Source organism: Alligator mississippiensis, chromosome 1, assembly GCF_030867095.1.
Source record: "Alligator mississippiensis isolate rAllMis1 chromosome 1, rAllMis1, whole genome shotgun sequence".
Classification (NCBI taxonomy): Eukaryota; Metazoa; Chordata; order Crocodylia; family Alligatoridae; genus Alligator; species Alligator mississippiensis.
In genome coordinates, this window is record NC_081824.1 from 150,141,226 (window position 1) to 150,159,928 (window position 18,703).

At 43.5% G+C, this 18,703-nt stretch overlaps 1 protein-coding gene across 4 annotated transcripts in view; it reads left to right on the forward strand.

Annotated features, from left to right (window-relative positions):
• Positions 1–18,703, forward strand: part of DISC1 (DISC1 scaffold protein) — a 376,514-nt gene that overhangs the window by 169,513 nt on the left and 188,298 nt on the right. For all 4 annotated transcript variants that reach the window (XR_009455877.1, XM_059715412.1, XM_059715415.1 and 1 more), the window contains exon 9: positions 197–299. Coding sequence is in view for 3 of the 4 variants with exons in the window: in XM_059715412.1 (XP_059571395.1) it covers positions 197–299 (103 nt within the window). In the remaining variant the exon portion in view is untranslated. The remainder of the gene's footprint in view (positions 1–196; positions 300–18,703) is intronic.

Consider the following 18,703-nt stretch of genomic DNA (forward strand, 5'->3'; position numbering starts at 1 on the left):
GAATGCATAGCAAAGCAATTGAATTCTGCTCTGAGTCTTTATAGAAATATCACAGATCACTTTTTATTAAGGTTTGCTATCTTGTTTTAGAATGTTATGTCATGTCTATAAACCAAGACAATTTGAAGCCCCATTTAAATTGCCCGATATTTTTACATGAATGAATTATATATCATGGCTGTCTGCCTCAATCTAGGTTTGTACCAGTCAGAAACTCTGCAGTACTTTGAGGAGGAAAGTGAGTGATATTGAAACCCAACTACCAGCTCTACTTGAAGCCAAAATGCTTGCTGTGTCAGGTAAGTTTTTATGTGGAGAGAATGACTGCATTATAGAAAATGTTTGGTGATGGGGAGGTGAAATAGTCATCCGGAGTGTTCCAGCTCTGTTCACAGTAGTCCAAATGGATAAATAAGCTATCAGTAGCTTTCTTGACTTTCATAAGTTAAGTGTTTATGGCTATTTTGTTTTAGAAGGGCCATAATAAACTTACACAAAAGTTGTTATAATTACATGTATTAGTTTTAAATTGCACTTTAAAATGGAATACAATAATTGGCAGCTTCTGCTATTCAGATCATTAAACTACTAATTTTGGCAGCAAAAGAGCAGTTTGGCCCTTAGAGCACTTGCACATAATATTTACAACAAGTAAAACAGTGAAATGTAAATACAGAGCCTGATTCATAACAGCTTTTCATGCCACTTATTTGGGATTGCTGTGCTATTTATTAAGGGGAAAAATACTAAGCATAGTTCTGTTTTTGACTTAGAATTGGCTTTTTTAAAATTCAGCCAGTCTTTTCCCTTTGTGTAAGTAGATACCTCCCCATTAAGCACCTGTTACCGAGCTCAAGGGGAGGAGGGCGCGGGTTTAAGCAGAAAAAGGTATTCCTTCCTTGCATCAAATTAAAGGAATAAGCTAATGGGTAGTTTGTGACAGAGTTACCTATAGCCATGCCCTAGCTATTTAGAGTCTTATATACATAAACTATATACTTGTATATATAGGTGCCTTTTAGAACTGATTAAAAAAATATTTTTAAATGATGCATTATCGTGGGAGCACAAGTGCTGTTTGCCAGATATAAGTAATGTAAGATTTAAGTACAATCATCAGGATCAAACAAAATCTAAAAGGAAATAATTATGGCCCTGACCCTGCCTGGCACTGAACCTTCTTAACTTCTGATGTCTCCATGAGTCCCTTGCAAGGTTGAGCCACTTGTGTTTTTCCTGTTGTGAAGATTGGAATGTCAGTCCTGTAACAAATATTCTTCTACATATGTTAAAAAACCAAACCTCTTATATATTATTGGAACCAGGGACTAGGTTATAGGAGGCAATGCCATGGAAGACAGTCAACGATGACTGTGAGAGATTGCTGATGGTGATGAATTTGGGGATCCTGGAAATTCAGACATCCCACTGCCCCCTTCACTCACACGTAGTGCCCCCTGCCTCTGATTACCCTCCTCCCACTTCCTCCAGCCTCAAGCAGCTCCTTGCTGCCAGCCTGCAAGGGAAAACCCACGGTTTCCCACTTCAAAGAGGAAAAGACAGATTTTTCTATGGGAAACAGAAACCCGGATTCCTGTTGCTGACACTGAGGGGTTGCAACAGGTGCAAACAGAAATTGAGTTAGCAACAAGTGACTTCCCCTCCCTGCCCAACCTAATTTCTTTCTCTGAGTAGAACAGCTTGCTTGAGGGGCTATTCAGTAGGTGTGTGAGAAATGGGCCATATTCGATTAAGATTCAGATTCGGCCCAGATCAGGGACAGTGATTCGATCACTTTCCCAATTTGATTCGGCCAAATCTGAATCCGAAGATTAGATGCTGATTCAGAGAATCAGTGATTTGGCCATAGACACAGCTTTAAAAGTTTTTCTACATACCTCAAGGTACCAGGTGTGGCTCATGAATGCTGCGATGGTGGGGGGGCTGGAGCTCCATCCGCCCCAGCATCTCAGCGTTCAGGAGCTGCCTGGTACCTTGAGGTATGAAGAAAAAACATTTAAAGCTGTGTCTATGTCGAAATCATCGAATCTCTCTGAATTGATTCAGAGGGTTCCGATTCAATTCGGAGAGATTAAAGGGTCTCCTGATTCAATTTTGATTCAGAGATTCGGCCACTGAATCGGGCCAAATCTCTGCCAAATCGAATCAACGACTGAAGCTTCTCGTAGCCCTAATATTCAGTGCTGTGCCCAGCTCATCAAGGTTGGGGTATTTTTTTGTTTGCCTTTGAAACTGTCCTTTACAAAGAGGTCATCCCAAAGACTCCTGCTAATGAAACACTTCCTAGCCCCCTTTCTGAGGTAGTGCCAGAGCAATGTTGGCCAGGGATAATGTTCTAGCCCAAGTGTAGGCAGGGCTCAGGGGTTGAGCTTTGTATTTGATAAAGCAAGTTAGAAAGCCTATGCCTAGAACAGTCTCCCTAAAAGAGGGTAAGCCTGCCAGCAAAAAGAAAAACAAGGTCCTAAAATCTCTTAGAAGTGCCCTAGCAAATAAGTAAATGATGAACCTCTGCTCCAGAAATGCACCTCATGCAGTCGATGAAGGAGAAGCTTGGCGGGAGAATTTTGGCTGGGGGGGGTGGGGTGTGTGTGTGTGTACGTGCACATGTGTGTGAGTAAATGTCCAGCTCTGTGTTGTGTCTGTGCCTGCAGCATGTGCCTACTATCATACCCCTCCACACAACCTGCAGGTAGGTTTCCAAGGGCTTGCCTACCTTGGGCAGCTCCAGGACTCTGAGGCTCGGGCTCCAGGCACCAAAGGGGCGAGGAGGGGTCTGGGACTTTCTAACCCTCAAGAAAACACTCCTGGGAAGATGCTTCTGGCCCTCCCTCCCTTCTTGCCTCTGTGACTGGGGTCCAGCTCCCAGTAAAAACTTGACCTGATTCCTCTGAATGAATCAAAACTCAGGAGTGATAATGGTGATGGAAGATGGGGGGAAGCTAATCCAATCCAATCCAATCCCCAATAAATCCATGGTTTGTCATATATGCCTCTTGGCTAATTCCCATCCCTTTAGCCCTGTCTATAACTGTGCCCAGAGGAACCCGAGCTTGGAGCCTGCCTACCTGCCCATTTCTACCCCTGGCGGGGTGCAGTGCGTCAGGCTCCTGGAGTGGGGATGCTGCCTGTGTTCCTGCTGCTGGCCTGAGAGCACCTGTAGACTCCTCCCTGCTTCTCCAGACCCTACCCACATAGCCCTGCCTTGCCCCCTGCCAGCCCTGCTGGCTCTTCCCACAGCCCCCTCTCAACTCCCCCAGTCCTGGCAGTGTCACCTACACCTGACCCACAGGGCCCCCCCTCAACCATGCTGGTGCCCTTCATTCCCAACCCGGAACCCCCTGCCACCTCCCCCAGTCCTGCTGGAGGGGGCCGCCAGATGGCCTCTAGCCCCCTGCAAGCTTTACTTACCCCAAAGGCTTCAGGAGGAAAGGTGAGTCTGAGCCAAGCCTTGGCTGACCCTGGTACTCAAGCGCTACCCCTTTCGCCTCTCCCTCCCTCTCTGGACAGGGCTTATGGTTTCCTGGCCCTTTTGCAAGAAGCTCTTGCAAGCTGGAGCTCTGCCAGCCAGCAGAGAGCTCTTTGCAAAAGAAATGCCCACAGTTTCCTGCTTCAAATGGGGAAATCCGTGTTTTTCCCCCATGAAAACGGAAAATCTGCATTTTTCTCCTTTAAATGGGAAAATATTGTATTTTTTCAACAGGAAACAGAAAGCTCAGATTCCTAATAATGATGACAGGAGGCAGTTTAATGCTACTGTTCTTATAAACTTTGTTTCTAGTGCTGTCATTGTGGTTGTTCTGTGCAGGGTATTTGTTTTATTTTTAAAGGAGTAACTGCCCTATTTCTGAGCAAACTGATTGCTATTTTTAGCTCTTCCTCTGAAAAGCCCTTCCACTTTAGGGAATTTCAAAGTTGTTGGAAAGCGGTGCCTCCCCTTCCAGAATATGTCTATTTTATTTCTAGATTTCAGCTGATAGAGGTTAAGAGTTATCCGATCTGCTGACAAAACAGAAGCAAGCAGTCCTTACCAAGGCATAACTTCTATTTACATGAGTAAGATTTTTCCTTGAGTGAGGGTTGGTTCCAGGCTCATAGTTGTCACAACCCAAAGTTGTGATTTTTTTGTTTGTGTGCGCGCTTCGGCACCGCTAAATTATTTCCCTCCAATTTGTCGCTTTCTTTGCATGGTAGAGCTCTCTGCTGCTAGAGAGAACTCTGGTGCAACGGAGGATTTCCCTCCAGATTACAGCTTCTTTGCAGGGTGCATTTCTTTTGCATCATAGTGATACATGCTGCAAAGAAGTTCCCGCCATTTGTATTAGGATTCGCGCCACATTATTGGCCCATTCCTAATGTAGGCACACGTGGCGGCTAGCGATTGGCTTGCTAGCTGTACAAAAGGCTTGGGTAGTTTCCGCCCAAGTCGGAGGAGGGAGGACGAGAGAGATTCTGTGTGAAGATCTCCAAGCGCTGCGGACCCTCACGGATCCAACGTGCCTCCCCTAAGCAGGCAATAGCGCTTCTAGCCTCTCCCCATCGCTGAGCGCAATCCTAGACGTATCCCTTTCCTGTAACTTCAGACCCGCGGAGCCTAAGTAACTCCGGGGAAAACTTTTCGAACCTAACCAAACCGGACCCGCGGAGCCTGAACAACTCCGTGGGAGCAATCCATTTGTCGTGTTCCTCTAGTGAGGATCCAAGCGGGAGCTGTGCCTGGAAACCTGTCCAGCCTACACCAATACCATCTTTGGGTGTAAGTAAACAATCTTTTCAATCAACCATTACGCCTCTGTAACTAATTCTAACTCGCATGCGCTAAACTGCCCCGCGGTTCTCTCCAGCCCCGGGTGCCCGGGCTGCTGGCCACAGCCTGTGTGCAACGAAGACGTGCCCGGCTCGCCCCCGGCTCGCACATGGCGACGGGAATGAGATCGGAATCGCCGCCGCACATGGCGACAAAGGTGGGATCGGGGCGCGGCCCACACACGGCGACGAGGATGGGATCGGGAGAGAATGCACATGTAGCAACCCAGACGGGATTAAGAGAGAATACGCTAGAGTTAGAATTGGTTAGGAACTGCCCTTGGTGCGATAACCAACACCAAGTGAAAAGCTTTGAAGAATTAGAGATACATATCGCTTACCACCAGGCAGGCGGAATGGGTGAAAGATTTGTAAGTGGCCATCTGTCGCTAAAGGGAGAAGAGGGAATCTCCGAAGACGGAGCCCCAAGAGAAAGGGAAGTGTACTTGCTCCCTGCGGCGTTCTGGTGTATAATGAGAGATGAGCGGGTCCTGTTTAGGCCCCTCGATACTGTGTCCCTCGCCGAACCCAACCTGGCGGGCGAAACGAACCCGACTTTCGCCCGGGAGTGTGCCCGATGCCTACGATATGCTCGGGAGAGTGAAGAACCGGAGCCCATCGGCCCATTCCCCCCGGGGATGATAGTGTCTAGATTACGGGGTCGCGAGCTTCCATCCGAGCTCCACGAAGATCTGGAGACGGAGGAATGCCCTGCAGATGAACGAGTGGCCTTGCGGTACGAAAAGGGGGGAGAAGGTAGTGCAACCATTCGTGCTATAATGAATCTAATGCAGAAAAATTTAAGTTTGAAAACCCAGCTGCAGATGGCGATTCGATCAGTCAAAGAAGCGGCTGAGAAAAGGGAGCCTGAAACGCCAGTCCAAGATGGCGCCGAGCAAGAGGGAGACCGTGTGGAAGAACCGGAAAAGAAAGGTGGAGCTTCTAACGAACCCGCGAGAGTTCGGTCAGCGACTCCGCCCATCGACGCAGCGTCGTCGCCGGCAACCCCACCTAGCGATGCAGCAGCGTCTCGGCCGACCGTGCCTTCCTGCTGACGGAGAGAGTCAAGCGGAGGAGTGCATCCGCCCCTCCTGCCTGAAGCAGCAACAGCAGCAGTAACCCCCGCGGCAGCAGTTCAGCCTATAACAACATCGACTCATGAAAAAGCAGCTTGCCCTACAGCCACAGTCAACCAAGCAACTGATACGCAAGATACTGCCATCAGTCGTATTTGTGCTTGGACAGATCTACAACAATGGTATAAAGAATCTGAAATGGAATCTGAAGAAGCTATAATTTCATGGCTAGATCTTATGGCTACAGAATTTAAATGTGATTAAAGAGTAATCTTCTTTGTCAATTGCCAAGACTGCGTATCCTGATGGAGCCAAGATTGTCTTTTGATCGGGACTGTCAACACCCGACCAGGACCCAAGGCACCAGACGACGTGGATCCGATCTCCCACCACTGCCACCGAGAACCCTAGAGGAGTGATACATGTTTGGATTTCTCTTACAGCGTTCCGGACTTAACAAGCGGCAGCTTCAGATTTTAGGGGACGCAGGCCAATGGCAGTTAGCTTATGAGTTAGGTTTCCGGTATTTGGAAGAACCAGATGATGAATCTTTGATGATCTCGTCTAATTAAGCCATGAAAATCGTTTAAAAATTGTTTAAGTTTGTTAAATTAGGTCATTAATCTGTTTTGAGAGTTTTCTGTTTACAGATCTGGAATTCAGAGCGTATGGCAAGGAGGAGCCTTAAGAGAGATGACATCACTGAGGAGAGTGAGGAGACGTGTGACCTCGCCACGACGCCCACTGAAGCCCTGATCGTGCAATTTTGTTATAAATCAGATTGTGTTTATGTTGATTATTATTTCTTGATTGTTATGTAACTTGATCCCAGGACAGCAAATTTTATGTTTGTATATTTGTTTGTTGGCTTGTTGACTCGTTTGATGATCACGACAAACTTCTAGATTGCTGGGAAGAGTATGGCATAATTTAGCTATGCTCTCAGCAAGGGGGGATGTCACAACCCAAAGGTGTGATTTTTTGTTTGTGTGTGTGCTTCGGCACTGGTAAATTATTTCCCGCCAATTTGTCGCTTTCTTTGCACGGTAGAGTTCTCTGCTGCAAGAGAGAACTCTGGTGCAATGGGGATTTCCCTCCAGATTACCACTTCTTTGCAGGCTGCATTTCTTTTGCATCATAGTGATACACGCTGCAAAGAAGTTCCCGCCATTTGTATTAGGATTCACGCCACATTATTGGCCCATTCCTAATGTAGGCACACGTGGCGGCTAGCGATTGGCTTGCTAGCCGTACAAAAGGCTTGGGTAGTTTCCGCCCAAGTCGGAGGAGGGAGAACGAGAGAGATTCTGTGTGAAGATCTCCAAGCGCTGCGGACCCTCGTGGACCCAATGCGCCTCCCCTAAGCAGGCAATAGAGGCAATAGTGCTTCTAGCCTCTCCCCGTCGCCGAGCGCAATCCTAGACGTATCCCTTTCCTGTAACTTCAGACCCGCGGAGCCTAAGTAACTCCGGGGAAAACTTTTCGAACCTAACCGAACCGGACCCGCGGAGCCTGAACAACTCCGTGGGAGCAATCAATTTGTCGTGTTCCTCTAGCGAGGATCCAAGCGGGAGCTGTGCCTGGAAACCTGTCCAGCCTACACCAATACCATCTTTGGGTGCAAGTAAACAATCTTTTCAATCAACCATTACGCCTCCGTAACTAATTCTAACTTGCGTGTGCTAAACAGCCCCGTGGTTCTCTCCAGCCCCGCGTGCCCGGGGTGCTGGCCACAGCCCGTGTGCAACAAAGACGGGTCCGGCTCGCCCCCGGCTCGCACATGGCAACGGGAATGAGATCGGAATCGCCGCCGCACATGGCGACAAAGGTGGGATCAGGGCGTGGCCCGCACAATAGTTTTTAAGTTTATATTGTTTTCCTTTCTATGGTTATTTTTGCATGTGCGTGTTATGTATGGTTTGTGTATTTTAAATATTCTTTTTCAAAGGTGGATTTTTGCAACTGTCCTCTTGTGAGACATCTAACTGGCAGAGCACAAGGTCTGTGAGTTTTCTCTTTGACAGTTGTGTTGCAGAGAAAAGAAGAAAAAGTAGATTTGTATATGAAAAAGTTGTGCTGCATGTTCACATTGTCGCTTACCTTTCAGTCCTCTTGGGTATTAGGTACAAAAATCATATCCCACAAAATTAATCAGGAGCTGGGCGGCACTGTAGAACCTCATTTCTCACTGAAATCAATGGGAGACACTGAGGGGAATCATCATTGCAACTTTGCAAGATCATGGTTTATATGCTTTATCACTACAGTTTACTTGTGATTTTACCAAGGAGTAAAGGGTATAGAAGTAAAACAGAGTAAGACAGTTTACCATGTAGGCTTAAAATAGGTTTGAATAATGGCAGCTTCAGACAGAAATAAATAAACAATGACATAATCAAAGTCAGAATTTGGGTGGTGGGAAATGGGAAACTGCAATAAAGTCATAGAGATAGGAGGGGTAATGGAACAACCTGATGAAACACTTGAGTTGCCTATACCCAAATAGACTAACTAAATCAGAGGTGCATAAGCTTTCATAAGTAGTAGTTTATTTAATCAAATGCTAAGAAGGGACTGCAGAAAGTCACTTAGCTTCCATCTTGAACACCTTGGACTCATCATTAATTACGCCAGTCCCTCCTGGAAAATGACAGTCATCTCAAGGTAGCCATGGACTCTTGGTTTACAGACAGCCCCATAATCTTAAATGGCATCTCCCCACACCACCTAGCTCCCATAGGCACCACACCTTGCAGTGGACTCAGAAACCAGCTGTGCCTCCTTAGTAATACAAACCACATCATCACTGGACCAAATAATACAGTTTGTAACACTTGAGCTTCATTCGCTTTCACCTCTACCAATATCAATACCTGCTTACAGTGCTTCTTCACTGTCTATACTGGACTGTTGGACTGCATTACTGGTATAGAAGGATACCTTGGACAGGGAAGCTTGTTAAGGAAGAACAGGAGGGGAAAGAAGAAAGGAGGTGTTGCATTGTTTATCAAGAATGTGTAGATCTCTGAGATACAGCAGGGGGGAGAGGCAGACTTACTGAATTTTCTGAGTGAAGGTAAAGGGGGAATAGAACAAAAGACAAGAGGTAGTGCTGTGGTAGAGGTCTAGTATTAACCACTCAGTGAGAACAAGGGGTGGATGAGGATGTCTCTGAGCAGCTAGCGGTAACATCAAAAGCGCCTGGTGATAAAGAGAGAATATAGTTACTCCTATGCCTGTCAGAAAAGGAATAGGGCAGGGCACAGATAGTTAACATTAAGTACTTTGAATGTGCCAGAAACAAGGTTTTCTCATCTTCTAAAATAAATATGATTAGGGCTTCAGTCCTTTAGATGTGATTTTTGAAGGAACTGCTTGAAATCTAAAAGTAGAAAGTAAATCAAGTGCAAGTGATCATGAAACGGCAGAGTTCAATGTCCTAAGAAAGGGAAGAAATCAGAAAAAGGAGTTCAGTAAAGTAAGCTTAAATTCAGAGAACCAGTAGGAAGAGCCTGTATGGGAGGCAATTTAAAGATAGGGGCACACAGATAAGGTACTATGAGGTAAGAGGGTATAAATCTACTATGGCAGATCACCAGCTACACAGAAGCTGCCTGTGTTTATCCTGCAGTAAATGTAAAGTTACTTTCCCTATATCTCCCCCTCTCATCATACCTCATAATATTCATGCTTATTTACTCATGCTTTAATGGATAAAGGAGTTTAAGAGGTAGTTACTCTTACACTCCTTTAAGGGAAAGGGTAGAGGAGGTAGAGGGAGTGTAGGCGGGCCAGCATGATTGTAATGATTAAGGAAATGTGGATGGGTGCTTGGGTGCGAGCATTGTAATGGGATTTTTAGGTTGTAAAAGTTATATGTATGCCAGGGCCTGTCCAGTGAACCATACTGGTAATGAGACAGGCCTGTGAAAGTAGAAGTCTGTCTGTCTGTCTATGAAGAAATATTTTTTTTGCAAAAAAAAAAAAAGAAAAAAAAAAGAGGTAGTTATTGAAAGAAACAATATTAAGTGAAAAATGACAAATTAACCCAATTCAGGAGAAAAATGGTGAACTTAGTAAGAGACCAGTATCGCTTCTTAAGAAATCTTTAAGAGCCCAAAAATCCAGAAGGAATCATACTTAACTTCCCTTATTTCCACTTGCTGTAAGAATAAACATCAGGAATAGCACAAGCACATAGGGATAAAATCAGAAAGGCTAAGAGACAAAATAAGGGTGAAGTTTCATGTTACACCTGGAACATACTAACTCTGTGGAATAAGTAGTGTTAAAAATAGAACATGCTGTGAGCAGTTGCACTTTAAGGGTTAAACTGTTTCTTCTTACCTGTACAGCTCTGACTTGCCATTAGAGGGCTGGTGAGCAGGGACATCGGAAGGAGCCAGGATACCTGGACTCCATCCCCACTATGGGTCTGTGGGAGGGCTAAGAGTAGTGCATCTGGGGATGCTGGAGGTCTGCAAATTGCTCGTTTTTTCTCCTTGGAGCAGATTGAAGTTACCCTAAAATGAGCTAGATAGCATGGCCCAGAGTTAACCTTCACTTGAAGTGGCATAACACTGAGAAGCTCAGAGAGCACTTAGCATGATTTAACAAGCTTTAATGTATGGATCCACATATTTTAAGTGCCCTTAGTCTGATCTAAGCGTAATGTGCAACTTCACCCAAACTTGCAACTAACAAGAGAGGCTACGGGACCTGAACCTGTTCAGCCTTCACAAGAGAAGGCTGAGGGGGGACCTGGTGACTGTGTCTATAAACTCACTAGGGGGGACCAGAAGGGTTTGGGGGAGACCTTGTTTCCCCTAGCGCCCCCCGGGATAACAAGGAATAATGGCCACAAGTTGTTGGAGAGTAGGTTTAGATTAGACATCTGTAAGAACTACTTCACAGTTAGGGCGGCTAGGATCTGGAACCGACTTCCAAGGGAAGTGGTGCTGGCTCCTACCCTGGGGGTCTTTAAGAAGCGGCTTGATGCCTACCTGGCTGGGATCATTTGAGCCCAGTTTTCCTCCTGCCCAGGCAGGGCGTTGGACTTGAAGATCTACAAGGCCCCTTCCGACCCTACTTCTATGATTCTATAAAAGGCAACAGGATATAAATACATCAGAAGTCTGGGGGAAAGCAAAGGAAAGAACACACCCATTTCTTAACTAGGAAGGTGAACAATTATATTGAGAAGGCTAAAGTATTTGATGCCTTCTTTGCTTTAGTTTTTACAAAAAAAATATTTCTAATCAGATATTTAACATAATTCGTTTTAGCAATATCATAGGAATGCATGCCAGACAATGGAAAGAACAGTTTAAGGAATATTTCATGTACGTTAAATATACTCTAGTCAGCAGTACCAGTTGTAATTATGCTGAGGGTACTTTAGGAAATGGCTGAACCAATCTATGAAATATTCATGACTTCTTAAGAAATCATGGACAATAGGGAGGTGAAAGGGGTGGAGACTAGAGAAAGTCAAACGTACTTCCTAACTTTAAAAAAAATTAAAAAAGGACAACCTAGCAAATCTTGGATGAATCAGTCTATCTTTGATGCCTGGAAATGTACTGGAGTAAATAAATAAACTGTAAAATACCCCAAATAAACCACAAAACACACAGGAGAATCAAATTATTTAAAAAAACCCTCCAACATGAATTTATGAAGCACAGATCATATGAAAATAATGTAATTGCTTTCTTTGAGCAGATAACTGACCTAGTGGATAAAGGAGAAACATTAAATGTGTTATATTTTGATGTCAGGGGCTAGGAACAGACATTCAAAAAGCCTGAACCTGAATTGATTCCCCTCTGTGAGTCCAGAGCTGCAGACATGGTGCGGAGCCCCAGGGATAGAAGCAGCTGGGCAGGCTGTGCGGGGCTGCACTCCTCACCCCAAATGCAGCGCTGGGACTAGAGATTCTTATCTCATTACCTGGATTAACCTTTTTTTCATCCCTGTGTTTATTTCTTGTTTGCCTCTCTCGGCACTGGTCATCAGCACATATTCCATTAGTCTAGAACAGGGGCGGGCAGTTATTTCGGGCAGAGGGCCATCAAGGCCACGTGACAGGCAGCCCAAGGCAGATTAATTAATTTTCTAAACTTTTTAGGGGCCCTGTGGGCCAGATAGAGTGGCCTGGCAGGCCGCATCTGTCTCACTTCTGTGGTGCTTACAGTAAATTTAAGCACGTGAAAGAAGACTTAGTGTGTCTTTCTCATTCCACTTCCCTTTCCACATCTCACGCAACATAGGGAGCCCCTGACCACCATTCCTAGCTCACTATCTCCTCTTGTCACATTTATTCATTTACATTTTAAAAGTTGTTAACATATAAAAATAATTACTCCTTGCTATTTGGTGCCCTCTGGTGCTGCATGCACAGATCATGAGCAGCAGTTTATTGGGTGGTTGTAAATTTCCTTCCTTATATGGCCCAAGTTGTTGCACTACACTGGGCTACATTCCCCTCTATAAATCTACCTAACTGGCCTGCCCTTTTGCTTGGGACAACATACAGAGGAGTAATGTCCTTATCTGTCTTTCATGTGTTTCCTGGCTTTTAGAGTTTATATTTAGGTTACCAGCAGAAGACTCCCTAGGTCCTGACTTGTTAAAGGTGGGGGGTCCCAACCCATGCACAGGGGACAAGGTGAAAGTCTCAGACTGTCTCTGAGGTGTACAGATCCCAGCATGCCTGGGGGCATAGGGAAAGGCTAACATACAAGAGCAGCAGGGGTCCCCAGGAATCCTGAGCACTAAGTTTATGCCTGTCTATAGATTTTAATGTTCTATTGAATACCTTGTTTTATATTCTTTCTCAAGGGGGTAGTGGGTGCCATACATAAAATGGGAAAAATGTCAAGAGACCTCCAAAGAAAGGCTGAATTCATAAGCTAGTTATCTATGTGAGCTGCAGGTGTGTGTGTCATTAATTTTTTTGCCTTCTCTTTTGTAACCTCATCCTTGTACAAGTTAATTAGGCTAGATGGAGAAATGAGGCTGAGTAGATTTATAGCTCCTTTTAAAAGAATGTTGTGATTTTTTTTTTTTGTAACACTGACTGTACAGATTAGAAATCTTATGTTATAATTCTTCTAATAGCACCAGCTATCTCATTAAATGTATATAAACTGGCCTGCAAATGGGACCTGATTGGGATATTGATTATAATATGACCTCCAACACTTATTTTAAAGTAAGAGCATCCATCGTTTATAACCTGTGTCCACATAAGATACAGCTGAACAGCCTGTTGTATGTATGTAACTACTGTCTTTTCACGGAACATATTGTGCTGGCACTGTTGCCTCTTTTATAATAAAATCTGGATGTCAGAAAGTAGGGAATGAAGTTACCTCAGACAACTGCTAAAAATCCTGCAGCAAATTTACTGTTGGTGCTAAACACTACTTTTTCATTGTGATGACTAAAGATAGGTATGAAAGAACAAGAAGACTGAAAGATTGACAATACGTTGTGATGTATAATTAACCATGTGCCCATGTATTTTTGGTAACGTGAACTCTTTGATTTCTTGTAATTATGCTGTGTTTTGCTTAATTTTATGCAAATTGGGTATGGTCCTGAGGTTCCTGGCAAGCTGACAACATGGCCTTCTGTCAGGCAGTTTGCTCATTCTTTCTTTACATGATTCATAGGTTGTGTTGCTGTTCATTCCATCAGAAGATACTTATATTCCTCTTTTGTAACTTTTTTTACTGACACAAAATGCTGTTAAGCAAGGGGAAGAAAACTCAGCTAGTTCATCAGTGAAAAACATCAATATCTCAGTGTGACTTTCATTTTTATTACTCAACCTCTTGGTCTCATTAGTTTCCTGACCCTTTGAGGACATGGGTGTTGCCAGACTATCATCACTGGTCCATCATGCTTGGAGCCTGTTTCTAGAAATGACCAACACCTGATGCTTCAGAAGAAGAGGAACCACTGTACTCACCCTCTGCTTATCGAAACCTCATAATTCCCCGGGGCAGTGGGGCACTGTGGGGGATGAATTCCATAGTAAGCAGCTTATGTCCCACATAATGAGATGTAATTACCATCATCTTAGCCTATATAATTGCTAGTGGTATAATTTCTCATAAATGCGCCCATTCCTATACTAGAACTGTACTGTCATGTCCAAACTGGACTGGTCGTTGTTACTGGATCTTAGGTTCCTGACTTATGCTCATTTAACAATGGATGGAATCTGTTCCTGATCTCAACAACCTGGGGCCAAGAATCTGGGAGAATTTCCCCAATCCCAGTGTCCCCATGCACTGGGGATGTCTAGAAACCATTTGTGCAGCCAGGTTGCACATGTGGTTTTTAAAGGTCCCCACGCATGGGGACCCTGGGGTATAGGAACCTTTCTTTATCCCAAGATCTCCCTGGCTGGGATGTCACGTGTTTTGTTCTGCAACTCCCTGGGATAAAGATATGTAGCCTGTTATTCCTTCATTTCTTCTCAAGACCCATCAGTACTGCTGCAATCTTGGTTACAGCAATGAATTTTCCTTTCTTTTCATTGTGCTATGCTTATTGAGATTTTTCTTTACATGGTCACAGACCCCCTACTTCCTTTGCCAGTCTAAGCTATAACTAAAACCTATGTACTCATTCATGACTGGAGGGAGAATGTTCAGACTTGTTTTTCAGTGGCATTGATGGATATCATAATGATGAATGACTTGAGGTAAAATGGTAGCTAGCTCTTTAGTTCTTAATTCAACAGGTGTTGGTTTTTGAATACTTTGATTGTGGAGTGGAAAGGAGAACAGGTGCCTGTGCTCAGTAGTATTGCTGTTTCTCCCCCCAATTTGTATTCAACATGCATATTTTTACATCATCCAGTAATTGTTTTGTGGCTACGTGTTGAATGACATTGGACATAGCTGCATAAGAGAAAGTAGCATATTTCTCTCACTTTAGTATAAATGATCCTGCTCATACTAGTTTGTGACTTACGACATATTAGAAAAATTGACAGTCAGAAATAGTGGTCTGTTTTTTCATATGATCTTTTGCTTGGGAGAGGCTTGTAATGGGTAAGGGAGTGAGAGAGGAGTCTGCAGAACTGAGAACATCAGCTTTTCCCTCCACCCAGTGTACAGAATAAGTGCATTTTAGTACCTTTCTTTTCTCCCTGAAAGGTTTTGGCTGCTACCTGTCCAAGAGCTAGAAACTTAAACAGCAGAGATTTGGTACTGGAAGGAGAGGTTAGGGTAACGTATGCTTGGGTTTACTTAGGACATTTGTATACTGTCTCTGTGGGAGCTAGGATGGAACTTCCTATGGGGATTTGCTACGTGGGTGTTTTTGCATTTCTTGGAGTAGAATATCTATAGTTACTTCTTGATTCAGTTCTTTTTTCATGACTTTATTAGCATAGTATAGGACAGCACAAAATGTTACTATCATAAATTGATCAACTGACTGATGTATTATACAGCCTAGTTAGTTGTACAAAGTGGAAACTCTCAGGGTTTTTGTGTTAAATCTGTGTTCCATAAAATTTTGGCCCAGGGTTATCTGACTACATATGGCATTGTTCAGGAATGATGCAAAGCCAGAAAACCTGACAGAGGTCTGCTTCTGTCCAGTGCTTGAGTTCCAATCTGTCAGCTTTCTCAATCCAGAGTCTCTTAAATGTACAGTTCACCACAACTTCCTTTCTCAGCTTAGCAATAGCTGACAGTTGATATTAACATACTGTAGAATTGCAATACTTGCAACCAATCCATTAACTAACAATATGTTCGGTTAGTCTCTGAGTTGTTGCTTGGAACCTATAGGTCTCTTGATGGCCCTCAGCACTGCCATTGTTGAGTGGTTACAAGTCCATTTGTTCTGGTTACGCCATAGCTGGGGCTCAGTCAGCCGTGTTTGTTGCCTGTCTGAAACTTTCTTGCTCAAAACAGTGAAACTCCCTTCTTTCTCGGATTTGGAGAAGGTGTTGCTTATTTCTCTGTAACGTGTTTGTTTGGGGTGGCAACCTCATATGGCCGCAGGCTACCTCTTGTGACTCAATGGCTCTTTGCAGCCATTATCTCCCATTGTAGACATACATAGCACCTTTTTGGTGAAAGTGGCCATTCTTAGACCCTGAAATCATGCATAATTTTTTTTTTGTTTATTTTGCCTTATATCTGTTTCTTTCTAGATCTGCAAGTGCCTGAGTTCTATTCTTAGTTTTCTGAACAGAATGTCAGCAAACGACAACCTATGCTGCATTGATATTTTGTATGTTAACACTGCTAAATATGGTTCGGTCTGACTCCACCGCCTTTTTATTTTTTTGATGCTAATTTCTACGAACCCATTAGTTTGAGGGGGAATAATGGTTTCATGTCCAAATCTATACTTCATTGTCAACTACATACAGTAATTCATGCCAAATGAACTGTGGCCCAATGTTAGACTTTACTATCTCCAGTATACCATGTTTAGGGGGAAAATTGATATGCATTATAATCTGTTAAACAGTTGTATTTCCTTATAAAGCTATTTTAGGGCAGTGAGAATAATAGTTTAGGACTAGTTTTGTAGTTAAAAGCAGGTTTTAAACCTAGTGCAATTGAGGATTGGCATGACACCCCGTTCGATTAACAGCAGAAAGACTTTAATAACAATACCACAAGCAAGCTATAAAACTAAATGACAGAAATTCATTCCTATTCAATATTTAATAAATTAGCTATCACCAAAGTTCAAATATATTTTTAGCTGCAAGTGTGTTTTCTCACCAGTGCAGGCCAGGAAGCAGTTTCCTTACAGCTTTCACTGAGTAGTATGCTTTGCCATGAGGAACTGGGTGCGATGTTGTGGTGATTTCTCTGTTTCTCCTGGAGCACACAATTCTGTTTTGCTCTTATACAGTTTAATTGTATAGCTTCAAAGCATTTCTCCTTGATAGTTGGTCGATTAAAGTCTGAAAAAAGCGGAGAGGAAGGGACCATTATGTTACAATTGCCAACTGCCTAGATCTTGTTTTGGATTGTCCAGCTGTGAAACTTGTTCTTACAAGTTTCTGATCAGTCCAGAGGTTACAAGTCAATCAAATGTGATGGGCCTTGATTAACTGAATGGGATACCTTGGGGCATTGGTCACAGGATGCTATCTTTGGGTAGCTGTTAGGGCTGTGAGTAGCTTTTGGTTACTGATTCTCTGAATCAAATTAGGAGACCCTTTAATCTCTTTGAATCAAATTGGAACCCTCAGAATTGGTTCGGAGAGATTTGACTATTCAGACATAGACACAGCTTTAAATGTTTTTTTCTACATACCTCAAGGTACCAGGCAACTTGTGAATGCTGAGATGCTGGGGCCCACAGGAGCATGGGAGGAGCGCGCTTGGCAGGAGACCCGGAAGTGGACCAGAAGTACTTCAGTCCACTTCTGGGTTCGATGCTGAGCATGTGGCGCCCCACCGCACTCTTATGGGATGCTCCATCTGCCTCACCATCTCAGGGTTCACAAGCCACGCCTGATACCTTGAGGTATGTAGAAAAAAACATTTAGAGCTGTATCTATGGCCAAATCTCTAATTCTCTGAATCGGCATCGAATCTTCAGTTTCAGATTTGGCTGAATTGAATCGGGGACAGTGATCTGAATCAATGAATGGAATCGCTGTCCCTGATTTGGGCCGAATCTGAATCCAAATTGAATACAGCCCATTTCGCACACCCCTAGTAGCTGTCTTAGCAATGGGGAAGAATCTACATTTACAATAGTCTGCATGATGGAGACATTTACAGAACTGCAAACAGACATTTGAATACCTGCTTTGAGAAATATTCCTTAATCAGCAAATCAAATCACTGTCCCCCAAATCGGGCCAAATCTGAATCGAATACTGCCCACTTCGCGCACCCCTAGCATATACATCTTCCTTAATGTCGTTGTTTGAGTCTAGTGTAAAATACGTCTGGCACTTTCTTAATTTTTTTTCATGATCTTACATGATCTTTACATATCCTATTGTCCATGATTTTCTATAGCATGTTAGGAATTGCTTTTCTGTTAGCTTAAATCAAAATCCAAATAGCAGTGAGAAATTTCCCTTAAAATTGTTAGTTCGTGCTGAAAGCATAGTGTTATGGCCAGCCACTCTGTGCTAATAGTTTTAATTACTTCTTCAAGGTATTTATCAGCAAGAGCTCTTGCATCTCAGTTCATGTTTCATGTGAGACTGGACAATTTTAAAATCAGGCTAACATATACATAATTTAGCTTTCTACTTTGCTCCACTGAATGCAGAAATGCTCTGGAGAGTGTCTGCAACCAGCAAGCCTTTTCCAGATTTGTGTGTGTGTGTGTGTGTGTGTGTGTGTGAATAAGAGTTCAGACAGTCCCCGAGATCTGAGGTCCTGAGTATAATATTTAATAAATATGCAGAAAGCAGAAGGCTTGCACCTGTATAAGCACTGAGAACAGTATTGCTCAGAATAAAATTGCTTAGTCTTAACACAGTCATCCTACATTAGCAGTGTATCATTTCATAGGCAGTGAATACCAGTACTAATAGCTCTTTTTTACACTAGCCACTTGGGATCCTTGACAATTAATCATCTTGTCCTTGGTTACTGGTATAATTAATACCAATTTCAGATATGAGTGTTCTTTGCGATCTCTCAAGGTAATATTCTGCCAGAGCCTAAAGGTTTCTCTCAGGAACCCTCTTTTTGTGTCCTTTAGCCAAATAAACTTTTATACTGTACCAGCTTAAGTGTCTTGGGTACACTATTGCTCTGGCTTTGCCCCAAGTAAAACCAAAA